General features: G+C 43.3%; 1 protein-coding gene and 1 long non-coding RNA gene across 2 annotated transcripts in view; both read left to right on the forward strand.

Moving 5' to 3' along the window:
• Positions 1 to 857: 857 nt before the first annotated feature.
• On the forward strand, positions 858 to 8,413 carry LOC107108620. The gene is made up of 4 exons (XR_001482446.1): positions 858 to 929; positions 3,108 to 3,212; positions 6,447 to 6,646; positions 8,135 to 8,413. It is a non-coding gene; the product is annotated as an uncharacterized LOC107108620 (long non-coding RNA).
• Positions 8,414 to 21,402: 12,989 nt separating this feature from the next.
• MCM9 (minichromosome maintenance 9 homologous recombination repair factor) overlaps positions 21,403 to 24,158 on the forward strand; it is a 62,966-nt gene continuing 60,210 nt past the window's right edge. Inside the window, exon 1 of the mRNA XM_015409069.1 lies at positions 21,403 to 21,712. Within this exon, the coding sequence (XP_015264555.1) occupies positions 21,403 to 21,712 (310 nt within the window). The remainder of the gene's footprint in view (positions 21,713 to 24,158) is intronic.

Genomic DNA, 24,158 nt, shown 5'->3' on the forward strand with positions numbered 1-24,158 from the left:
AAATCAAATATCTGCTTCTGAAAACTTCTTATTTGAATATGTAAATTACATCTAGTTCAAGACTCTTTTGGAATAAAACTTGGGCTACCTAAATTCTAGAACTTTTCCAAGGCATTTCTCCTACTTTATAGACTTTTTGAAAACAGAATTAGTCTAAATGTTTACCAGAAATGATTTTATTATGATCGGTTGGACAAGGTTCATGGCACGTAAGCCCCACCTTATTCTTGTTCTCCCCCACTTCTGAATAACTTCATGAGCAAGCCTTTAGACTTACAACAATCTATAATTATGGACTTCATGTTCTAATCAGTAATGTGATTCAGCACCAAACAGTGATCTTCAGTTGTATTCAGAAGTTGTATACCTTTCTACAAACACAATCTTTATTTTCTTGGGGTCTTCCTATTGTTTTCCTGTAAATTTATGTGCTTATTTCTTTCTCTCCTTTAATGCTTCTTGACTTCTTGAGTGCTCTTTTTATGTATTGTTGTGCTGTGTGTGCTAAACCGTTTCTCAAGACAAAACGTAGAGTAGTCCGATACTATCTTTCAAATTGTTTTATCTTTATTGAAGTAGTGAATGTTGCCTGCAGCTCAGAGGCGCAGGTATTTTAATAAATCCTATTGTTGGTTATGAGAGATTACATTTTTCATAGTCAACAAAGCGAGAGCCATTTTTGTATGTAGGAGGCTGCATCACAACCATTATTTGTCCCTTCATTAAATTTATTTGATCATATAATATCACAAAATTATAGATCAATTGGTTTATTATAAACCCATAGTTGATGTTTTTGTCTCCTATAAAGTTTAGAAGAAATGGAAGAAAAATATCAAAACCGAGAATCCAGACCAGAAGACTTGCAGCTTATTGCCGAATTGAAAGACCTGATTGCTGAGAGGGATCAGCTAATAAAGAAACTGATTGTAAGACAGTTTGATGGTATTTTCACATATGAGCATGCCAAAGGCTAATCTCCTGCAAAAAAAAGATCTGTTAACGAGATGTTAAAGTGAAAATTTTAATAGAACATAGACTTACTAGAGCAGGGGTACTCAGCCTTTTCTAGCCTGTGGGCACCTATGGAATTCTGTCATAGTATGGTGGGCACAGCCACATAATGACTGCCGCAAAATGACTGCCACAGAAGAAGGAGCCAGCCAGAAAATGGCTGCCACAGCAGCACTTTAAATAATCTACACAGCCAATCAACTCTTCAGTGACAACCCAGAAGCCCTGCAGGGCAACAGCCACTGCTGGCCCTGCCCACTTTTTAAAAACACTTGGTGGGCACCAGAAAAGATGTTGGTGGGTACCATGACACAGCCTAGAGTAATCTATTTTTAGCCATGCTTTCCCTTTCACACCTGAAGTATGTTGAAGACCCCCTCCCCACCCATCCCACTGCGTTGTCATGTGACCATCAGGATTCTCCATCCACCTTATTTTAGTTCTGTTTGGTTTTTAGGCAATGCTGCATAAAAATAATGCAGTATTTTTTAAATAATGTTTTAAAAACACACACATATTTGCAGAAACTTCCAACAATCCCCTCCCTACTCGATACAGCTAGGTGATTCTCTTGCGGGGGGGGGGGGTTTAAACCCACAAGCATGAATAATGCTGGATAGGAATAACACAATTTACAACCTAAAAAAAAAAATTCTCCTTCAACAATCCATTCCCCTCTGTCCAGAAGGCAGGCAATTCTCTTAAAAATGGACATAAATAATGCTGGATAAGAACAACACAACTTTACAATCTTAATTTTAAAAATCTGGCTGATCCCCTCCCCTCTGTCTAAAAGGCAGGTGATTCTCCTCTGTCATTATAATTTTTGCAGAGGAATGGCCTCTTGCTGTCATCAGCACTTGAAAGAGTAATTGACTAGTACTTGGATTACTCCTCTTCAGACTCAGGAGACTGCTCAACCTTTAGCCATCAAGAAACTGGTTCTTGAGGCAGTTTCATGTTAAATTCAAACAATGGTTCAAGAAGGGGGGGGGGGGAAAGTGCCATCCTTGCATCTCTCTCTGAGTACTTGGGTACTTTGTAGCTGAATGTAACTTCAAAGAGTCAGATAAGGGAGATGGGAGGAACCCAGGTGTTGGTCAGACATTAGGCCTGGAAGTTACAAGCCCACAAGAACCTAGGATACGTTCCCTCTCCTTAGGGTCTGAGTCCATGGGTGAGAGAAGGTGTTTGCTTAATTGGACCCAATGCAGCTGCAGAGCGTGTGGTCTAATTGGAAAACTCACTTGATTCTAGAGTTGCCAGGTCTGAATGACAAGCCAGCACGGGACTTACCGGGATGCTCCAGGAGAGGAGAGGGAAGGAAAGAAGCACATCGATGATGTTGGGGGTGATGCTCTGGTTTTGGGCAAAATTCTATGGTTTGAAGCTAAACCAGAGCACCACCGGCCGACGTTACCAACATGCCTATATCACTTCCAGGTGATGTAGGAATGCTGCATTTGGAGCGGTAACTTTCCCCCGCCAGCCAGCTGGCCAGTGCCAGGGTGGAGCACTGGAAATAGGGGGATACTCCACGCACCGGGGAGACCTGGTAACCCTACTTGATTGATTGAGTCACCTGGTTAGCCATATACCTGACTGGTCAAGTTATATTATTTGCTGGACATTTGATTGGTCATCTAGAATCAGACCAACAGGGGTTGATGAACATAAGGGAAAGATCTTTCATTCTAGTTTTGTCCTGTGTCTGGATTATATCTGACATTGGGACATTTCTTGATTATGGGTGGGTCAGGCTGACGGAAGTCCCTTGTCTTGGACTTCAAATTTTGAAACCCTACTGGACTCAGTCTTGATGGGTGGCATCTGGATCATAAACTAATGCTTGAAAATGTGCTTAGCTTAGATTTATAGCTTTGTTATTTTTTCACTGGTCTTGTTTATAGTTATTGCACAATTTTATAATAGAACACTTATATGTCATGATGTTCTTGGGTTTTGGGGCTTCAATATGAATCCAGTACTTTAGCCCATGAAGTAAGCTGCCTTGGGTCCCCACTGGGGAGAAGTGTGGGGTATGAATAAAATAAATACATACATAAATAGTTTTATTGTTTATTCTTTACCAGGATGACAAGAAGTTCTATCAACTGGAACTAGTCAATAGGGAGACTAATTTCAACAAAGTATTTAATGCAAGTCCTAATGTTGGTGTTATTAATCCTCTGGTGAAGGTATGTATTACAATATTAATTACGCTTATGAAGATGTTGATAATATTCCATATACAAATTTGCTCAAGATCCAACTCGACTGTAATCCACATTATTCAAATTAATTACAAGTAGTACTAAGCTACCCTACTTCTTTTCAGAGCTTGTTAAGATTTAGTTCAAATAAGATAAGTCTGCCCATTTACTGCAAACTTTTGAGAAGCTCCTCTCTAATCTCTCCATTTGTTAGTCTTTTCTGCAGCTTGGTCTCTTAGAGCATTTCTAAATGATCTCTGTATTGTGCAAGGAATGTGCCATTACTACAAAGGTGTTAATACAGGATCCAAGTGCCTCTTCCCCACCTCTAGCATGCCCACATATGGAAAGTGTATTTTTGGCTTATCATCAGTGATACCACCAGCTCATCTTTCTCTGAGTCTCACTGAAAGAAAGGATACTTCACTTTGAAGCAGAGATTCACATATGCCATCTAGTGGAAAGAGCTATGATTTTTATACCTCCTGGCAAAAAGCTGAAATTATGGTACCCTAAAACTAATACTGGGAGAAGGTAATAGAACTTGTATAAAAGATTTCAGTTCCATTTTTCCACACAGGGTAGTGAGCAACCTGTGCTTGTCAATCCAGAGGAAAAATGAAACATTTAAGATAAATCCTGTTTTTTAAAAACAGGATCAATAAAATACCAGATGAGGATTATCAAACTCAACAGCCCCTGAGCCATTTATAGTCCTTCAGTTATACACCATGGGTCATAAATTCCTTGATAACCACCAGTTCTTATAATCAGCCTGAAGATGCAAGTCCAGGGTATGGTCTCAAAATTCATGGCTGTTGGACCACCAAGGTTTTATTTATTTATCTATCAAATTTATATCCCGCCTTCCCCACTGAAGCAGGCTCAGGGCGGCTTACACAAATTAAAACACATAAATAACCATTAAAACAATTATAAAACCGTCTAAGAACAATCCAGATGATGTAAAGTGCTAGTACAATTGGTCTGGGAATATTAATGAGATGATGTTTGGCAACAGGGGTAGCAAACATAAGGCCCAGGGGCTGAAACCGGCCCATCCAGGGTTCTTATCCGGCACGTGAGCAACTGGTGTGATGGAGTAGGAAGCTGCTCAGGGGGGCCAGTGGGTGGAGCCACTCCGATTGTGGCTTCAGTACAGCAGAACAACCTTGTCTGCAGCACTCAAGCAGAACTCCTTCGCTTCAGTGGCAGCCTCACTGGTAAGTTGGGGAGCTACCGTAGCCACATTCATGCCAGCTTAGGGTTCCAAGGCGAGGTTGCACACTTCTCTGCTTGGCCTGAAGCTCTGGAAATGCTGTCCGGATGGCCTGAGGGATCGACATTTGCACAGGGGGGCGGGGGCAAAGACGATTCTCTGCTGGGGCCTGCTGGTAGCCATAACCATCACCGTATTTGTACTTCCCTGTGTGGTAGCTATGCTTCGGCCCATGGGGGGGGCATTCTTTGGCAGTTCTACACATCAGGGGCCTAATCCTGCCACCAAGCATGCAACTCAGCAGCCGGGTCTCCCTCCCCCATGGAACACCCGGCGGCCTTCAGCCGTACTTGGCCGCCACCTCATGTGAGGGCAGTGCCAGTGATCTCTAGCTATATTGATCACTGGTTGGCCTGGGGCCTCTGCAACACACACAGCCTTTTGTGTGCAGTGCCTGCTCCCCCATCAGACATTTTGGTGGCCTTCAGCCTGGGACAGCTGCCACTGGCACAGCTTCCCGATGATCTCTGGCTTGAACCCCAGCATCGCCCCACCATGGATCACCTGGTGGCCTTGGCTGGAGGTGGTCACTGCTGCATCTCTGGCTTATCGGGCTTTGCTTGGCCTGGGTCCTGCTGTGTACATAGCCTCGCACCTTGGCCACCTACCCCCAGTTCCACAAGTGGAGGGGTTAGTTGTCTTCCCATTCCCCTTCTGCCCAGCACTGCACCACTGGCTCTCCAGCCTGCCCACGCAGGTTTTCCTCTGCAATGCCCCCCCCCCCAGCCCATGGGATTTTACAGTGAGGACACATGAACTCAGAACTTACCAGCCGCTGTCCTTTATAAAGTTTGTATCTCCATTACCTGACATTACATTTATGGCACACATGGCCCGGCCCGACAAAGTGGCATTTATGTCAGATCCAGCCCTCATTACAAATGAGTTCGACACCTCTGATTTAGATGATACCTCTGCCACCTGTGCTGAGGAAAGTAGCAAAATATTTTCTGCTTTTTTAAAACACTAAGTAGAAATGTTCAATGCAAATCTAAATGATGCTTATTTCACCAACACTGTTCTGCTCTCTGCCCAACTTGATGCAGTTGACCTAGAGTTGTACAATCAGTCCGGGGGGATGCTGAAACAGTATGAGGATGGTGAAGTGACATAAGCCTCTTCTCCATGCAGTTAAACTCCACTGTGAAATAGTCATTCTATATAAATTCATGCAAATTCCACATCCCTTTTGAGCAGGAAGAATGACATGGCCTGGACACTGCATGGGTTGGAAGGCTTCATGTCATACGGGAGACTGGAGGAAAGAGGTTCGCACCACTGATCCAGTACAATAATTCATTGCTACTCTGGCAAAATATGTGATCTAAGGCTTTGCCTCAGAAGCCACTGTGGCAACCTGTACTGCACTGAACAAATTAAAAACGGTTTTACAGCAGAATTGTTTAAATCAGAGAAATAAATTAAATGAAAATGAAGGGTTAAATCAGGTTTAACTATTTTGGGGGAATGTCCTTCCTTGTTCTTTTAAATCTCTCTTAGGAGTGAAATTTACTTCACCAGAAGTTGGTTGCAATCTAGTAAATTTTATCACCTCACAACATTATATGGGATGGGGCAACAGCTGCAATTAGACTTGGAATTAACTTGCTCCCTCCATCTCCACATAAGACCCATTACATTTGTATGGTTGTCATGCTACCAAGGCTGGTATCATTCTGCCAATGGGGTTAATGGGGAAGTAGCTCCTTGGCTTTTCAGAAGTAATAATCTGTAAATAGTTTAAAACTGCTATTATATTTTAAAGCTAAGGAGGCAAATTTCTCCTTTCTCTAGAAAATGCTGTAATTTCAGCAAAAGTAAATAAAAAAAAACACCTTAACCCTTACTACCAGATATAAGAAAACACACACACACACAAGCAGTTTCCTCATCTGTACTAATGTATGAGCCCTTCCTTACATTTGTTATTTTTAATGCAGCAAAAGAAGAAGAATGATAAATCAGCAAACAGGTTTGTGAGTGTCCCCAATCTAAGTGCTCTGGAATCTAGTGGAGTGGGCAATGGACATCCTAACCGTCTGGACCCTATTCCTAATTCACCCATCCACGATATTGAGTTCAACAGCAGCAGACCACTTCCACAGCCAATACCACCCAAAGAGCCCAAGACGTTTTTGAGGTGAGCACTGCCTCACCAGTTTGTCCCCCCTAACATGGAAAAAAAATTCAGTTTCTTTTTAGCTGAACCACACATGTCTTAAGAACAGCTCAGGAGTATAAATTTTATTGTGGGATTTTAATTTTCATACTATATTTTAAACCTCTTTACAGTATTCCTTTTTATTGCAAAACCCGTTGAAATGTGAATTTTTCCTGCCTATTAAGACTCGAATCCTTCTTTTAAATTGTAAGGAGCTATACTATCTGGTTCATGTGGTTTCAATTGTTTACATTTATGAACAATTGTTTTAAATGTTTGTTATTACTAGCTCTCCTTTAAGCAAATGTTGTAACCCCTTATTAAAACTTATTATTGTTTGATGGTGTTTCTTACCCAACAAAACTGTTTTATGTGTGATGAATGTGCATTCATTTACTCCCTTTCCTTACCTCAGATAAATTATTTAAAGTAAGCTTAGAATTCATGGGGATATATGCATGCATTAGATGTTTAATGCTTCAGCATTAAAACACTCAATTTTTTTTCAATTTTAGGTAACTGAAAACAAATTAATACTTTTTTTTTGTTTTGGAGAGAATAAAAGCTCTGTCCACCTTACTTCATAATTCTACTTTGATGCTATTTGTAAAATACAGTTGGGAGATGGGAGGTGTAATGAGGTTATAAAGTAAATAAGTTTTATTTGTAAAGGCAAAATACAGTTTCTTTAAATGTTTAATGTTCCTTATTTTTCCCTGTGCATGTGATATGCATGTATATGCTCAGGCATTATTAACATGCATGTGCATGAATTCGTGGATTGTGACGCTGGAGTTTCCATTGCGAATTATTTCGTGCCTTGTATTGCCAAAATTTCTGGTAGGGATTGTTTTCTAAATTTTTGTAACCAAAGAATGTAATTTTACTAAAGCATTAAAGTTTATATAGAAAAATAATTCCATCAAAGTTTGCTTGGGAATTACATTTGTGGGTTAAAAGTGTGCTTGCTCTGCATTGAGTTCCCTGATATAATGTATCCATCCCATGTGCATGAAACTATAATTCAGTTTGAGTTTTATAAGATTTCAACTGTCATTGCTCCATTACTCACCAGTCTATTCAGCATGTCTTTTAAGAATATGATGCTTGCAATCATAATTCTGACAACTAACTTGACCAGAAGAAAAGGATGCTAAAAGAGGATCTTCAAAAAATCCAGTGCTATTTTTTTTTACAAAAGCAGCAACCCCATTCATTTTTTTCTTCAAAATACTATTTTTTCACCTTATCATATGGCTTAGTCTGTACTGCTGATGCTCTCTAATGGAGTGGATGATTGGAGGTAGAAAAAAAAGGACATTAAGCTACACCATATAATAGTTAGGTGCAATTCTAGATTCATGAACAATGTGTGCAATGCTTTGGCTTCTCTGTGCTTTTTCCAGGCCTTTTGCATTTTCACTTTCGGTTGCAGGTTAAATTTGTCTTTTCTCTTTATGAATTTAGCCCTCTTCAGACTGAAGCTTCTCCAGTGGCTTCACCAGATCCCCAGCGCCAGGAATGGTTTGCCCGTTACTTCACATTCTGAGAGATTATTTATGTGTGTGGCACAGCGTGGTGTGGAATGTTCATAAGAGCATGACCTTAAACTAAACCCTTACGTGAACAAGCTTTCCTGTAATATGTCAAACACTGTGAATGAGAAAGTATTTGTCTCTGATTTGAAAATGCACTGTATTTTACGTGATATTTGTTGGAATCACTTGACATGGTAAACAAATATGCTTAATGACACTTATTTTTATTTAAAATGGAAGAGTCTTTAAACTTTGTAATTACTGCATAATAAATTTTCATAGAAGAAACTTAATGCTTCCCCCCTTTTCCTATAAATATGTATTTTCTTTGGTTTCAGGAAAGGCTTTCCCACTCCTATCTCCCTTCTGAAATGCAATTAATTGCATGGTTTATTGTATATCAAAATAAACTGTCTACAGTTTTTTTTTATTTTAAAAAAGCAGACTGTTGCAAGATATGTTCAAACCCTTCTGTTTTTATTTAGTTATCTTGTAGAAACTTTGAAAATTGTGTTCATTCTAAAAGTGGTGAAGAATGCAAAATAAATAAGTCTATAGTAGCATAGCTGGTGGCCTTTAGAGCTGAGTGAATTTTGTTTAAACCATAGTAACAAAAATGGCATCTTTATTTCTTGTCTACAACAGATCTGCCCTCTAGTAATTATGATTATATATTTTAATGTTGAATTTCATCACAACTTTTGTCATAAATGTTTTATAACCTATAAAGACAAAGCTCTTTAGAACATTTGGGGTACTAAACTGTGTATTACTGTATACATGAAATATCATTTATGGAAATCTGTATTTTGAGGACATAATCATCCTTTGGGCAAAACTCAGGCTTTAAAAAAATAGTGCTAAACTAATTATGCATAATAAAGCATGTAAATCTTTCATTAAAGCTCCAGCATACTTAATTTATTAAAAACAATGTTTCTTTTTCCACAATGAAATTAACCCAGGGACCACATGACCTTTTTCATATAGAGAGTGAGCCTGATTTTCCACTCTATTACACCTGTCTTACAGTTGTGCAAGTACTCTGGCAGAAAAGATGTAATATGCTGATAAATCTGGTTTACATACTTCTGTTGATGTTGTTGTTAATTCCAAGATTACCACAATGTAACCAACACTGGTAATCTCAGGGAGAAATTTTTCTTTGTTTTATGAATGTACTTTGAAACCTGATCTTTGTATCTTTAAGTGGGGGGGGGGGTTGCTTGATTATTTTAATTAAGATTTTTATCCTTCAAGAAAAAGATTGCTATTATTTCTGCTGATGCCATGACTGCGTCTTCCCATTATGCAAAGCATAATTAACCAATCAAAGATACCATCACTAGTTACAACAGTAAGTTTTATATGTAGCATATGTATAAAAGAATAATTTGTATGTTTTCATATAAAATATAAAATATTCTAAATCAAAACTTTAAAAATGTATCTCCTGTATAATCAGCCTGACAATGTTCCAACATTCTGCTGCTAATCTGAAGCAGTATTTGGCAGATACTCTATGGTTGATGGAATTTAACTGTAGGTATATGCAGCCTTTACATTAGAAGAAAGCCATAATGAGTCAAAGTCAGATTTCTTGGCTGTTATCTGAAATAAAACACACTGGATAATTTTGATATGAGTAAGTATTTCTTGTGTTTCATTTTATTCTCTTATTGCATCATATAGTTATTATAGTATTGAGATGTTTTGCACCTAGAATTGATAGATATATACTAATATTTAAACACATAGATGTATCAGTGGAACCTGCTATTAAACAGTTCTCTTCCATAGAGAAAAGGAATCATCAGTTTGGTTCTCAGATACACCATCTGCCATAATTTTGTATTCTTGTAAATCTATCAGCTACATAAGGACACAGGACAGATTCTACCAATTATTTACATGTGATGCTAAGTTTATTCCTACTTGCCAGTATTTTGATGTGAAAACTTGTAACAAAAGTCTTCTTTGGGTTGCCCTTTTGTAAAGTTTTAATTGCAGTGTTTTTCAAGTTTCCTACTATAAGAAACCCTTTCCACACACTTTCATTTGATGAGGAACCCCTGCACATCTGCCTGGGAATGAATCCCTGTGAGTTAGGTAGGATTTTAGTCTATACTATCAATTTATGTGGCCTGACATGTTCGGCATATTTATTTAGTACTCTTGTATCCTGCCTTCCCCCAAAGAGCTTGGGGTGGCATACATTAGTCTCCCTGCCTCAATTCTACCCTCACAAAAACCCTGGTGAGGTTGAGAGCGTGACTGACATAAGTTTACCCAGCAAGCTTCACGGCAGAGTGGGGATTCAAACCTGGGTCTCCCACATCCTGGTCCAACACTTTAACTACTATACCAAGAGGGCAGAGAAGCTGCCCTACACTCACAGTGATACCATATATGAGAACATGGCCAATATTTGTTCACACTTGCACAGAATGAAAGACCAGTACTGGTGTCCATGCTGTCTTTCATGAAATCATCCACTGTTACTTATCTTTTGGTTGAAGAACCCCTATGTAGCCTAAAAGTTGCTTTCCACACCACCTTGGGGTAACTCTAATCCCATCATGAGTGGCCTCAGCAAACAGGGCAGTGTCGACTATCCATACTTCCCCACAATTACTCACACAGAGGCAGTTGCAACTTGTTAACTTGACTTTTATTTGGGTACTTCCACTCAGGTACCACTAGCCTAGGTCATGAGGGTAGCTGCGCCACTCCCTTTCCTGGTCGCCTATTTCGCCCTGCCTTTCCACGTGCCAGCCATTCCCCTTTTACACCTTACGCTCCTCCAACTTCCATGTGCCCTGTGCAACTCAATTCCTTTCCTCATCTGCCAATTCATCATAAATATATTCAGCTCTGTTCCAGCTTCAACGTTTGATTTAAACCCCCTGAACTTTAGAGACAACTCACGACTGATAATCCAAAGACAAAATACGTTCCCATGCCCAAGCATCTGATGTTCTCGCAGGTAATTTGACTCTCAAGCTCAGTAACTTTCTTGAGAGCTTTCTCTACCTTTTGGTTTGTCTGTTTATGAAGCTATTCTAACTCATCCATGTTGAAACACTGGTTTCAGCATTTCTGTAATGTTGTTTCTCAGTTCGTGATGTTGTTTGAGTAGCGCCTGCATTAAAAAATTTGTAGTAAGCAGGCTCTCTTCAGCCATTAGCTCACCCCTCCCCAGCATTACAGATGAGGTGGATGGTGCATCTGCAGCTGGGAAGAACTCAAACGCAAAACACTTTCTCCTTTCTGTTTCCCCTTCTTACCACCTTTAGGCCCCATCTTTCAAAATATTTCTTTTTGTATTGGAAAGGGTAAAAATATTCAAATTTTGAGCAGGGAGACAACAAGCACTGAGTAATGGCTGCTGATCCAGAAGCTGGTTGCAGCCATTCCCTTTAATCATTTTTTCAGCCAAAACTGGCTCCCAAAGGAGCAGCAGAAATAAAAAGTCAATGCAAATGACATTAAAATTCAATACAAATGTTTCTTGGGTAGAAGAGTCTCAGCTGAGCTGGATCCAGGCATGATTGCTGGTGTGATCCATGATAGAAGCTAAATCCAGGCATAGTACTGCTACACAAATCATCATTACAATTTCATTCAAGGAAACCAGGTAGAATACTGCAGTTCCAAATGCCAAATTTGCAATGTAAGCATGAATAGTAAAAACTCACTTTCTATATACTAGGTACTAAAATTCTGAATTCTACCATTCAGCAATGCTGTACTTACAGGATAAACAAGAAGTAGTAGTAAGTGCTGAAAAATGCCAGCTAGAATAACACTGACCATATTTAATGTAAGTAAGCATAGAAGGTTAATAGAGAATAGTAACACATCATTTAATTATCTTTATGTGTGACATATTGTTACAGCTGCATATTCTTTGTAATAAAGGAAAAAATAATATTCTGCACAGAGAAGCTGACCTTTGTTAGAGTACTGGACAAGGAACAAGAAGACACAGGTTCAAATCCCCCTTCCCCACCACTAGGTGATATGGGCCAGTCACTCACTGTCTCAGCCTAACTTAGGCTGCGGTCACACGTAACAGAAGCCACACAAGTGAGACGGAAAACAGCCGGAGTTTCCGGGCGCAATCTCACCAGCACATCTGGGAAGCGTAGCACTCCCGTGGCTCAACCAAGGCTTCCAGCCGAAACTGCGTGGCAAAAAACTAGTACCTTGGAGGTACTAGTTTCCGGAAACTGCGGGGCAAGGGTGGGCGTCTGATCGCGTTTCCGGTGGCATCCGGCGCCCGCCCATGTCCCCTTGCAAATAAGGTGTTCTTTTTTTGTCCAAGTCTCTGTGGATGCGCATGCGCACCCAACGGAGCATGAGCATTTGTCATGTACACAAAAATAAAAAACAGTTTGCCGCGGCGCGCGCTTCTTCGTTGTGTGCCGGCTTGTCCTGTGATCGGCACCTCTCCCTTGCCATGGAACCTCCACGGTACCTCCACAGGAGGTCTGATCACGTAACTGCGCAGTAGTTTGCCCCAGGGCAAACAGCCACGCTTCTCCTCTGCAGTTTCCTGCCCGTGTGACCGGGGCCTTACTTTAGAGAGTTGTTAGGAAAAGGAGAGCCATATATGTACCCTGAGCTGCTTGAAGGAAAGCCAGGATAAAAATAAAAGATATAATTTTGTGGAATCTGATCCTACTATAGCCATAGGTATTGAAAATGTCCATAGGCACTGAAAATGTGATCACTAGCAACAGTGCTCAATTCTTTCCTTTTATTCATGCTTCCCATCTTCATCTAGTGTTATGCCGCAGACTCTAGGCAGCCATATTAGGTAATGTTCATGGTGCTTGGGAGGGAATGTTTGATCCAGAGGCAGTTCCATGTTTACATGGTACAAGGTAATATTCCAAAGCTTCCATAACAGTAGTAGTCTCCAAAGTAGGCAAAATTTTCAGATTGTCAATGATTCATTAGGAAAAAATCCATCTATTTAATCTGTATCCCGCCCATCCCGTGAGCAGGCTCAGGGTGGGTCACATAATCTTAAATAATACAGTAAGGTTTAAAACACAATAAAACGTTTACATTATAAACATTTAAAATCAGTAGTTATAGCTGCTGGTGAAAATTCCAACCCATTAATACTGATGGATATGGCCGGTTACTGGTAGATGGGTGGCCAGTAGGTAGGAGACAGCAACCTCAGGGAGGCCATATGTGGACGTTCGCTGCCTCAACCAAAAGCCTGGCGGAACAGCTCCGTCTTGCAGGCCCTGCAGAACTGAGTAAGATCCCACAGGGCCCTGATCTCAAGGGGAGCATGTTCCACCAGGTGGGGGCCAGGGCAAAAAAGGCCTTGGCCCTGGTTGAGGCCAGACAGACGTCTTTTGGGCCAGGGACCACCAGGAGATGTTGATTACTAGAGCGTAAAGCTCTTCGAGGCGTATACAGGAAGAGGGTTCCTTAGATATGTTGGTCCTGGGCCATATAAGGCTTTGAAGGTTATTACCAACACCTTGAAGCGGATCCAGTATTCAACTGGTAACCAATGCAGCTGGCAAAGCACATGCCGAACGTTAGCCTGCACAGGCGTCAATGTCAGCAGGCGTGCCACTGCATTTTGTACCAGCTGTAATTTCTGGATCAGTCTCAGGGGTGAGCCTGCATAGAGCGAATTGCAGTAATCAAGCCTGGAGGTGACCATTGCATGGATCATTGTAGCTAGGTCTTGGGGGGAAGATATGGCTTCAGCAGATCTGGCAACTGCGGCAACCTGGGCCTCCATAGACAAAGAGGCATCCAGTGTTACTCCCAGGCTTCTCACTGTTTGGGCTGGCACCAAAGGTGCCCCTTCCAGTGTGGGAAGCCTGGTGCCCACATCCATGTCCCCTCGACCCAAGTAGAGTACCTCCATCTTCGATGGATTTAACTTCAGCCAACTCTGCCACAGCCATCCAGCCACAGCTTCCAAGGCCTCACCCAGCGTTTCAGGAACAGAAGACGGATGGCCGTCCATTAACAGACAGAGCTGGGTGTCATCAGCATATTGGTGACAACCCAGCCCATAACTCCAGACTAACTGGGCAAGGGGGCATATAGATTTTAAACAACATTGGCGAGAGGATGGCCCCCTGCAGCACTCCACATTCTAGCGGATACCGTGGGGAGACCCTCTTGCCAAGCGCCACCGTCTGTCCCGACCATGGAGAAAGGAAGAAAACCATTTCAAGGCAGTCCCCTGAACTCCTACGTCGGCAAGGTGGTGAGTCGTAAGATCATAGTCGACCATGTCAAACACTGACACCATGTCTAATAACAACAGCAGCGCTGACCCGCCGTACCCGTAGTCAGTCCAGGTGTCTACGGAGGTCATCTGTAAGGGTGACCAGGGCTGTCTCCGTCCCATAGCCAGGGCGGAAGTCAGACTGGAAGGAGTCAAGGATGGAAGCGTCATCCAGGAAAACCTGGAGTTGTTCAGCCACTGCTCTCTCAACCAACGTAAGGACTTAGGAACACTAAATTCGATACTGAGTGGTAGTTGGTCAGGACCATCGGGTCCAGTGATAGCTTTTTCATCTAAATGATTCATTAGGAAAAAATACCTTAACCAAATCCAATTAAAAGTTGCAAAGATTGTGATCTGGACCACTCACACAATTTACAGACCCTGGAACAGGTATGATGTTAGGGACCCTGCTGCTACCCCCTACAAAGAATAGAAAGAGTTTAACCTGCTCCATACCCTGTGCACACAAGTGCTTCGAACAATGTTAGGCTTCAAGTTAGCGTAAATTATGTTTCAAACTAAAGTTTGTATAATATTTACTTCACCATGACTGGAGATGATTCCATTATGTCACAATTACATGTTGAAATTCAGTGTGGTTTTATATTGTAATGTACCATTTCCTTCTTTTTGTGGGTGAGAAAACTTGAAACAAAATACCAATGGTTTTGGTGAGCCATGTGACAGAGCTAGGAAAGGAGCTATTGGTAAGCACAGGAGCTGAGGCAGTGGGTGGGGGCTTGCTTTGCAGGGGCTTGGGATAAACTGCTTACCTCCCAGGCAACTCTGGTAGAGAGTAACTTCACAGTTCACTAGAACTCTTGATCACATGGTAGTTGGTCCTAATGTTGCTGCTGCAACCAGTGAGATATAAACCATGGGTACCTTTGTCTTGAATACCTTGCCTTTTATTTTAAATAAAAGCAGAGGTTCTGAGGATGCACAAGTCTCTGCCTGGTATCATATTCTATATGTGAATGGTGTGATTGCAGAATGCAGTCTTGCATGCTGCTCAGGAAACGTGTATGATTGCAGTTCTCACTGCCTTTTGCCAATAATTTCTTCAGTTCAATACAAAAGCCCCATAGTGAGGACCACATCTTTTCCAAACCAGGCTGCTGGGCTGCTCTTACCTTTTGGACATGTGGAAAAAAACAGTAGAGATCTCTTTCTACATCTATAGGGTACATATTTTCTTATGCCAATTCTTAGACAAGAATTTACAAAAGAAGGGATACCCAGGTCAACATCATCTCTCTGATGCCCAAATTCCTTACTGTTTCACAAATCTGCATAAAATCATACAATCTGCCAAAAAATAAAGGGGTAGGAGAATAACTGATAGGATTCCAGCTTTCCTTACCAAACTGTGTTCACACAGTGAGAGGCAAGCTCTCAATAGCTTTACTCAAAGTACCCAAAATTATACTTTGGAATCTTTTGTTAATTCAGTAGCACCTAATTATTAGGCATACGGATTGAGCCATAGTATTTTTTATTTGTTAAATAAAAATCTCTTACACAGTAAGAATGTATTAAGTGCTGTGAAGTTGCTTCCACCTCTGAATTGGCACAGGCTGATGTTATAGATTCCAGGGCTTCCTATCCTTCAACAACTAGTTGTTAATGAAGTTGAGTGGTGGCGGTGGCTCCAAAGTAGTCGTAGGGCTTTTTAACTTCCCACCAATCGTGCTTGTAGCTCATCAACACAACCTATCATAGGCAATCCCCTCCAAGTTCCATACCTCCTCCCGTCAACAGGAAAAGAATTTTTCTCTCAGCTCCCTCAACTTTTTATCTTTAAACTGTAGTATTTGAACTAAAATCCCCTTTTGTCACACACAAACACACAGCTGCTGGATCAGGCTGAGGGATCACACATGCAGCATTTATTTGCACATGTGATTCACCAGCCAGACTGAGATAAAGACTTGGATCCAGCTGACTATTTCAGTGGGTGGAAGGACAGTTACCAAAGAACTCAACTTTATTCCAGCTGCAGCCCAAAAGGCCCCCCAATGCTATTCCTGGGTTCCCCTGTCCCCCAGGAGCAGCATCTCATAAGATATTTGGGGCTGCAGGAGGGGGGAGGTGAAAAAGTTAGGCTCTGGAGGCAGAAATACTACCTCCTGTGAAAAGTTTGGCTGGATCCAAGCCAATTCATGGAAGCTTCCTTTCAATCTGAACCTGGAAGCAATAAGGTAACTGATCTAGCACCTTGCCTTGTGTTGATTTCACTGCAATACCCCCAAAGAGTTGAAACTATATATCCAAAGACCCAAAGCAGCATTTAAAACTTGTAAATTAAAAAAAAAGTCTTAAGGCAAGATATGATACATATGGCAATTCTGCTTTGACCAAGTGAAACATAATATTTCCTACGAGCTTAGAACATGCTGCTATCTGCAGGTATAAAGGGTACTTTCTAAACACAATCTGCTAGTTTAAAGTAGTCCAGGAATATGCAGAACTCTGCCTAAATGTCAGATAAAAATAACGATCCAAACGTATTTCAGCCCATTTCTGACAATGCCAAGAGTGTGAACTTTAAAATGCACTTGATCCTTAGACTGTCACTAATTTCAAGCTGCGTGCTTTGAAGAATGAGCTTATGTGCTGGAAAATCAGTATATACGTTTCTAAATGCATATTTTAATTAACATCAATGGATTTAGAAGGGTGTAACTTTGCTTAGAATTGCACTGTCCAGGTATTAGATTGGATTTCTGTAACTTCTAAAGTGCATATTCTATTATATTAAATTTTCTTGTTTTTGTTTGGTTTGCTTTCTGATTTGTAGTAAACAAACCTGTGTATCTGTCACCCTAATACACACAAAAATAAAAGCACTCAATCAGGACTAAATCTCTGTCTTTTCCCCCATACTTTTTGTGTCTGTAACTGGCCTCATTTTGGCAGATGCATACTGAAATTTTGTATTAGTTGTAGAATGGGTTCCAAACTGCAAATCCTTTACACACTTATTTGGCAGTGAATTCCTCTGAATTTGATGGGTCTCAAATCCAAGTAAATAGGCATAGGAGAGGGCTGCATATTATTTCTGAAAGACAAGTGCTGGGGGGGGGGCAACAGTGAGAGGGCTTCTAGTGTCCTGGCCCCACTTGTGTACCTCCTGATGGCACCTGGTATTTTTGGCCACTGTGTGACAGTGTTGGACTGGATGGGCCATTGGCCTGATCCAACATTGGCTTCTCTTATGTTTTTAATTTTTATGCTAAGTAAATTATATTCTTGCGAAGTCAATTTCTATAACATCCCAGTTGAATTTATCACCATAGGAAAACTCTGACCAGACCACAAAAGGTTATTTTGATCAACTGTATTTCACTTTGGGTGTAAAACAGACAATGGCCCCGGTCACATGGCAAAGTTGCCACGGGAGAGGCACGGATGGTGGACGGATTATCCGGGCGCGATCACACCCCAACATCTGGGAAGTGGAGCGCACCCATGGCTTACCACCGACAATGCACGTTTAAAAACTAGAACCTCCAAGGTATTAGTAAACGTTTGCCACGAGCTGCCTCCAGATGCTGGTGGTGTGATCGCGCCAGCACGCGGCATTCCCCTCCAGTCCCTCTACACCGAGGGAAGGACTCGTGGTGTGCCGCTGGCGCGTCTGATCGCGTAATCACGGATCAAACTGTGCTGGGGCAATTAGCCACGCCTCCCACCCACGATATCCGGCCTGTGTGACTGGGGCCATAATGCTCCACAATCTCAGCATGTCTTCCAAGTGCTTTAAATTGGCAGTTTGAAAGTAAGCCACAACCCTGTTTGCAAGACTTGAGCAAGGCTGTTAATAACAGGACATTTTGGAGGTCATTCTTTTCAGAGGTGGAAGCAACTTCACAGCACTTAATACATTCTTACTGTGTAAGAGATTACCCATTTAGGTGTAGTAAAGAGCACAGCCCCAACCTGGAAGGCCCAGGCTAGCCCAGTCAGGTCAAATCTTGAAAGGTAAGCAGGGTTGGCCCTGGTTAGTATTTGGATGGGAAACCACCAAGAGGTCCAGGGTCAGTATTCAGAGCCAGGCAATGGTAAACCACCTCTAAACGTCTCTTGCCTTGAAAACCCTAAAGGCTCATCATAAATCAGCAGCAACTTGAGGGCACTTTACACACACAGTTGCCCATGAAATTTATTGGGCGACCTCGGGCCTGTCCCTCTCAGCCTATCCTACCTTAACAGGATGCTGCTCTGAGGCCTAGGGGAGAACTATATATGCTCTCTTTTAAACTGGGAGTAATGAAGATTGCATGATAGGGGTCCCTGCCATACGGCAGGGAATTAGACGCTAGTACCGCGGCTAAAGTGAGCCGCAGCAAAGTTGGGACGGCGCAGCGGGATCTCACAGATCCCCCGAGCCGCGTCGCAACACTCCCCGGCACGATCAGATGCCGGGGAGAACGCGACGGTGGGAAGGGGAGCCTGGCGAACTGCGCATGCTCACACATGCGCAGTTCGGCCAGGAGCCGGGGATGCGCCGGCGCAAGGACGCGCCGGCAATCCCACGGCCAGCGTTGCTGCGGCCCTTCAGAAAGAACCACCTCGGGAGGTGGTTCTTTTTCGCCACGGAGCAACGCTGGAAGGGACGGAACCGGGACGGATCCGGCACGCTCCCCAGATGTTGAGGTGGGATCGCGCCGGTTTGCTCCGCCCCCGTTCCGTCCTGCTCCCGGCTCAAATGGGCTCCTATGAACAGGGCCAGTGATTTTTGCGTCGGTCAAAATCTAGTAAGTGTTCTGCACGTCAAGCCAGCCAGCCTGTATCTGGTTCACGCCGTACCCGTAGTCAGAAATCGACAGGCTAGTGTTGATCCCCAAAAGCGACCTGAAGCAAAACCGGATTATTCCCATTTCTCAGAGATCAAGTCCAGCACAATTTCTTTCTCGTAATCCGTGCACCTACACTAAATTCTAATCCAGTGTGCCAGGATTGGAAAGCATCCCCATCTTCCACCGGCTCCCGCGGGCTCGCGAGCAGAGACCGAGAACGCGCCTCGCTCTTCCCTCCCAGGCAAAACTCCTACAGGCGGAAGCTAGACGATAGAGGCCGGCTCACGGCCGCCCACCTTTCCTTCTCCACAAGCCGAGACACCCCTAGCACCCGTGCTTCGGCTCAGGAGGAAGGACCGGCGTGGAGGGGAGGAGTCGGCCGCGGCTGGCTCCTCCTCCAGAATCCGCCCCGGCGCCTTCCCTTTGCCATCCGACTGACTCTTAGCTCTGTGCTACTCAGGGTATGTAACTTGCTCGCAGCGCGTCCTCGCCAAGGTTTCGTCGTATGCATTTCAGTGGGATTTCTGCTTCCGTGGAGAGTTGCAGCCTCGGTTACGCGGCGCGGGTCGCTCGGCCTTGGGCTTCTGCAGGGAAGAGCCCTGCCATCGAATCCCTGGGCGCTTGGCGCCTTGAGCGCGGAAGGCCCGCCTTCCGCGCTCAAGGCGCCAAACTCCCCGGGATTTGATTGCTGGGCTCGTTCTTCCTGCGGCTGCAAGTGCAGCGCTTTGGAGACAGAAAAGCGGCCGGCTTGCGCTGGAATGGCCGCCTCTTCTCCGTTTGCGCCCAAGGTGAATTGTTGTTGTTCAGTCGCACAGTCGAGTCCGACTCTTCGCGACCCCATGGGTCACATCACGCCAGGCCCTCCTGTCTTCTGTCGTGCTCCGGAGTTTGCATCGATAACATTGTCTAATAACTCGTACCCTAAAGGGAAGATTTCTTACGTACCGACATACATATACAGAGGATAGTGATGTACTTTCCCTGACAAGACTTGAGCCGAGCGCGAAGGGTGCCTCTGGGCCTGGTACATAAATGCATTGCCCTCGCCATTACAGCGACAGCGTAGAATCACTCCAGTGCCTTTGAACTGTAGCGCCGAGCAGGGAATTTGAGCAGGTCCCGCTTTTCTCGCTCCTGCAGAACAAGCCGCTCCTATCCGAATGCCCGTTGCTCCATCTAGCAGTAGCAAAGGTACAGCCGCGGTCAGCTCCCGCACACCTAGGGGTCGGACGACTCAGGGCTCCCCGGGTTAGAAGGCGGAGCTTTCGGGGAAACTCCTGTGCCTCTCTTTAGAAGTGAACCAGTTGGTCTCCTGTTGATAACGTCCGGAGGCAGGGCTGCAGTTAGTGCAGTGTAGAGGTTGGAGTGTCAGGCTAGAACTAGGGAGAGCCTGATTTGGTGTTTTTTTTAACTAGTTATCAAAAACGGTTACAGGTTGAAAGGTTAAACCCCCTCTGCACACCCTGTATATTTGTATACAGGGTATATTTGTGTCTTCATTCTTCACCTTGGGTCAATCATGTGCTGTCTCAGACAAGGAGACAACAAACTCAGTTTTAGCCCCCCACATCGAAGGGTTGTAGGGACCTGCTTTTGAGCATGGGGGGGGGTCACATTTAGTTCCTAATTGATTCACAGAGATCCATTAGCATGTTAGGATTTAAATGTGCAAGGCAGGAGAAAATGTGAAAATGATCTTACATACATCCAGTGTGGCACAGCAGTTAGAGTGTCAGAAGTAGGATTACAGAAATCTGGATTCAAATCCCCACTCTGCCATGGAAGCTTGCTGGGTGTCCTTGGGCCAGTCACATACTCTCAGTCTAACCTACCTCACGGGGTTGTTGTGAGCATAAAACGGAGGAGAAGAGCATACAAGCTGCTTTGGGTCCCCACTGGGGAGAAGGGTGGCATATAAATGAAGTCAGTAAATAAACACCTAAGAAATTATGCTACATGGAAAACATAATAAGCTCAACTGAAGTGATCAAATTTGGCCTATTTGTTTAAAATTCTATTTGTGATCTACAAACAGAGTAATGTTTTAAATAAACAAATAATGAAGTGTGCTTTACGTAGTTAGTATAATTTTGTGTATCTTCTGATTGTAGGTTCACAATGCTTCTGAGTACTGAGCAGGTGAATCTCACTGGACAAGTGTTTGAGTCATATATTTTGGAATACCACAAAAATGACCTCTTGCAGATTTTGAGAGAAAAAGATGATGATGTTCATTACCCAGTTATTATCAATGCTCTGACACTTTTTGAGGCCAACATGGAAATTGGTGAATATTTCAATGCATTTCCTAATGAAGTGCTCCCCATTTTTGATAATGCATTGCGAAGGGCAGCTTTGTCAGTTTTTCAGTCTGTTTCCCAAGCTCATGATGTCAGCATTAAGCAGAATCTTCATTCCAGAATCTCAGGTAAGATGCAGTTGCATGCACATTTTGTATAGCACTGTAAAGGACCGCTCTGTAATTCCTATTTTGGATGTCTGAAGCTGGGTAGCTAAAGAAAGCAGAACATGACGGGTCTTTTTAATTATGTATTTTCCCCTCTCCCTTTGTTCAGGGAGCTCAGGGGTCATCTGTAATTCTCCTTTCTCCCCTCACCCCATTCATCTTTGTTTCCTACTGCAGTGGCTCCTAAAAGATCTTCCCAGCCTTTACGTTTTGAAAAACGTTTTGTATCTCTGCAGTTGATTATGCTTTTCACAGCATAATTCTCACTTCCATTATTCCATAATTCTCACATCCATTATCTCATCATTTCTACTTACTATTCTACTTCTCTCTCACCTTAAGTTTCTTTCTTCCATTCTTCCGCCCTTCCACTTCATTCTTAGTTACCTTCTCAACCATTTGACTGTCTTTATCCATTGGTTTCTTCTCCTCTAATTTACTGAACTGTAACGTAATCAGGGGCATGCATGCATGTCTGGAAAAACAGATCAGCAAAGAATAAAACAAGGCAGTCCCTTTAATTCTTCCACCACTTCTGTTTTAGTATTGTATCTCAGTTGATCTGAAGTTTTGTCTGACAGTGATGCCAGAAAGATGTGCAATAGCTGAGCGAAGTGAGGAAGTTTCCCCTGACTTGGGAGACATATACAGGATCTAAGAACAGGATTTGTTGAAGCTCTGACCACTCTCTGGAATAAGGAGATGGCCCAGGCTGTTCACAATCATACAATGGCAATGAAAAGGGAGGAATAACAGCTAGGGTACCACTGGCAGAAACCTCAGAGCAAAACTGATCGAACACGGCACAGAGCCCGTATTAGAACCTATTCTGTGGAAGTGATGATGGTGAAAAGGTGATGTTTCTCTGCCATCATTGTGTTTGCGTGTAATTGTCCAGCGGAGCGGTGCCATGTGGTTCGGAAGCTCTTACATCATGGCCCCAGGTAATTGGACCCTGACCACACAGCAGCCTGCTATGATCAATTTGCCACTTACTTTGCAGACAGAATTGCTCAGATCTGCTCTGGGTTAGATGCTAGCATGAATGCATGTCCAAATGAGGTACTTTTGGCATCTGATTGTCCAATCTCTAGGAATACCTTTCAGATTGTGGATTCCAAAGATGTGGACAAAATCTTTGGACAGGTGAGACCTAGCACCTGTGTTCTCAACCCTTGCCCTTCCTGGCTGATAAAAGCTGCCAGAGGGGGAATGGCTGACTGAATAAAGGGAGTAGTAAATACTTCCTTGAGAACACAACCTGTGCTCTGCAGTTTTCCACCTAGTTCCAAGGATGCTGTTAATGTTCTGAACTGGTTGCTGGGAGTCAGCAAGGGGCTGGATGAGGGTGAACAAGCTGAAACTTAATCCTGACAAGTCAGAGGCTCTCTGGGTTAGTAGAAAAGCAGTTCAGGGACTTTAGATCTCCCCTGTCTTGGATGGGGTTACAGTTCCCTTGAAAAGTCAGGTTTGCAGCTTGGGAGTGCTGCTTGACACAGCAGTCACGCTAGAAGGAGAAGAAGAGAAGAGATTGGATTTATACCCCACCCTTCACTTGGAGTCTCAGGGCGGCTTACAAACTCCTTTCCCTTCCCCTCCCCACAACAGACACCCTGTGAGGTGGGTGGGGTTGAGAGAGCTCTGACACAAACTGCTCTTTTTCAAGGACAGCTGTGCCAGAGCTTGTGACTGACCCAAGGTCACATCAGCAGGTGCAAGTGGAGGAGTGGGGAATCAAACCCGGTTCTCCCAGATTAGAGTCCGCACACTTAACCACTGCACCAAACTGGTTAGAAACCCAGGTGGCTGCTGTGGCTCAGAGTGTGTTTGCTTAGCTCCAGCTGGTGCTTCAACTGCAACCATTCCTGGGTCAGTCACATCTAGCCACACAGTGATCCATGCTTTAGATACATCTAGACTGGACTATTGCAATGTACTCTATTTGGGGCTGTTTGGAAGCTGCAGCTAGAGCAGATTGCTGCAGCTAGACTGCTGGTTGGGGGCAGCTATCGGGAGCATATGTCCCCAATACTACAGCAATTACACTGGCTGCTGATCGGCTCCTGAGTCCAATTCAGTGTTAATTTTGTCCCGTAAAGTCCTACGTGGCTTGGGACAGGTATCTAAAGAACTACTGATTACAGATACTCATTTGGTGGGTACATGAGAAATGGCCTTTTCTGTGGTAGCCTCGCAGTTATGGTACAATCTCCCCATGGAGGCCTGGCCCCCTCTTTGTCAGTCTTCATGACACAGCTGAAGAAAGTTTTATTCAGGACTGTACAGGCATATTCCAGAAACAAGTGTCCTCAATCATTCTTGGGGCTTTGGGGCAGTTTTCCTTTTAGCACTGAAATTTCCTGGCTTATTGAATTGTATACCAATGTGAAATAATTGTTAAGGACTG

The sequence above is a fragment of the Gekko japonicus genome, unplaced genomic scaffold, assembly GCF_001447785.1.
Source record: "Gekko japonicus isolate JY-2015 unplaced genomic scaffold, Gekko_japonicus_V1.1 scaffold50, whole genome shotgun sequence".
Taxonomy (NCBI): Eukaryota; Metazoa; Chordata; class Lepidosauria; order Squamata; family Gekkonidae; genus Gekko; species Gekko japonicus.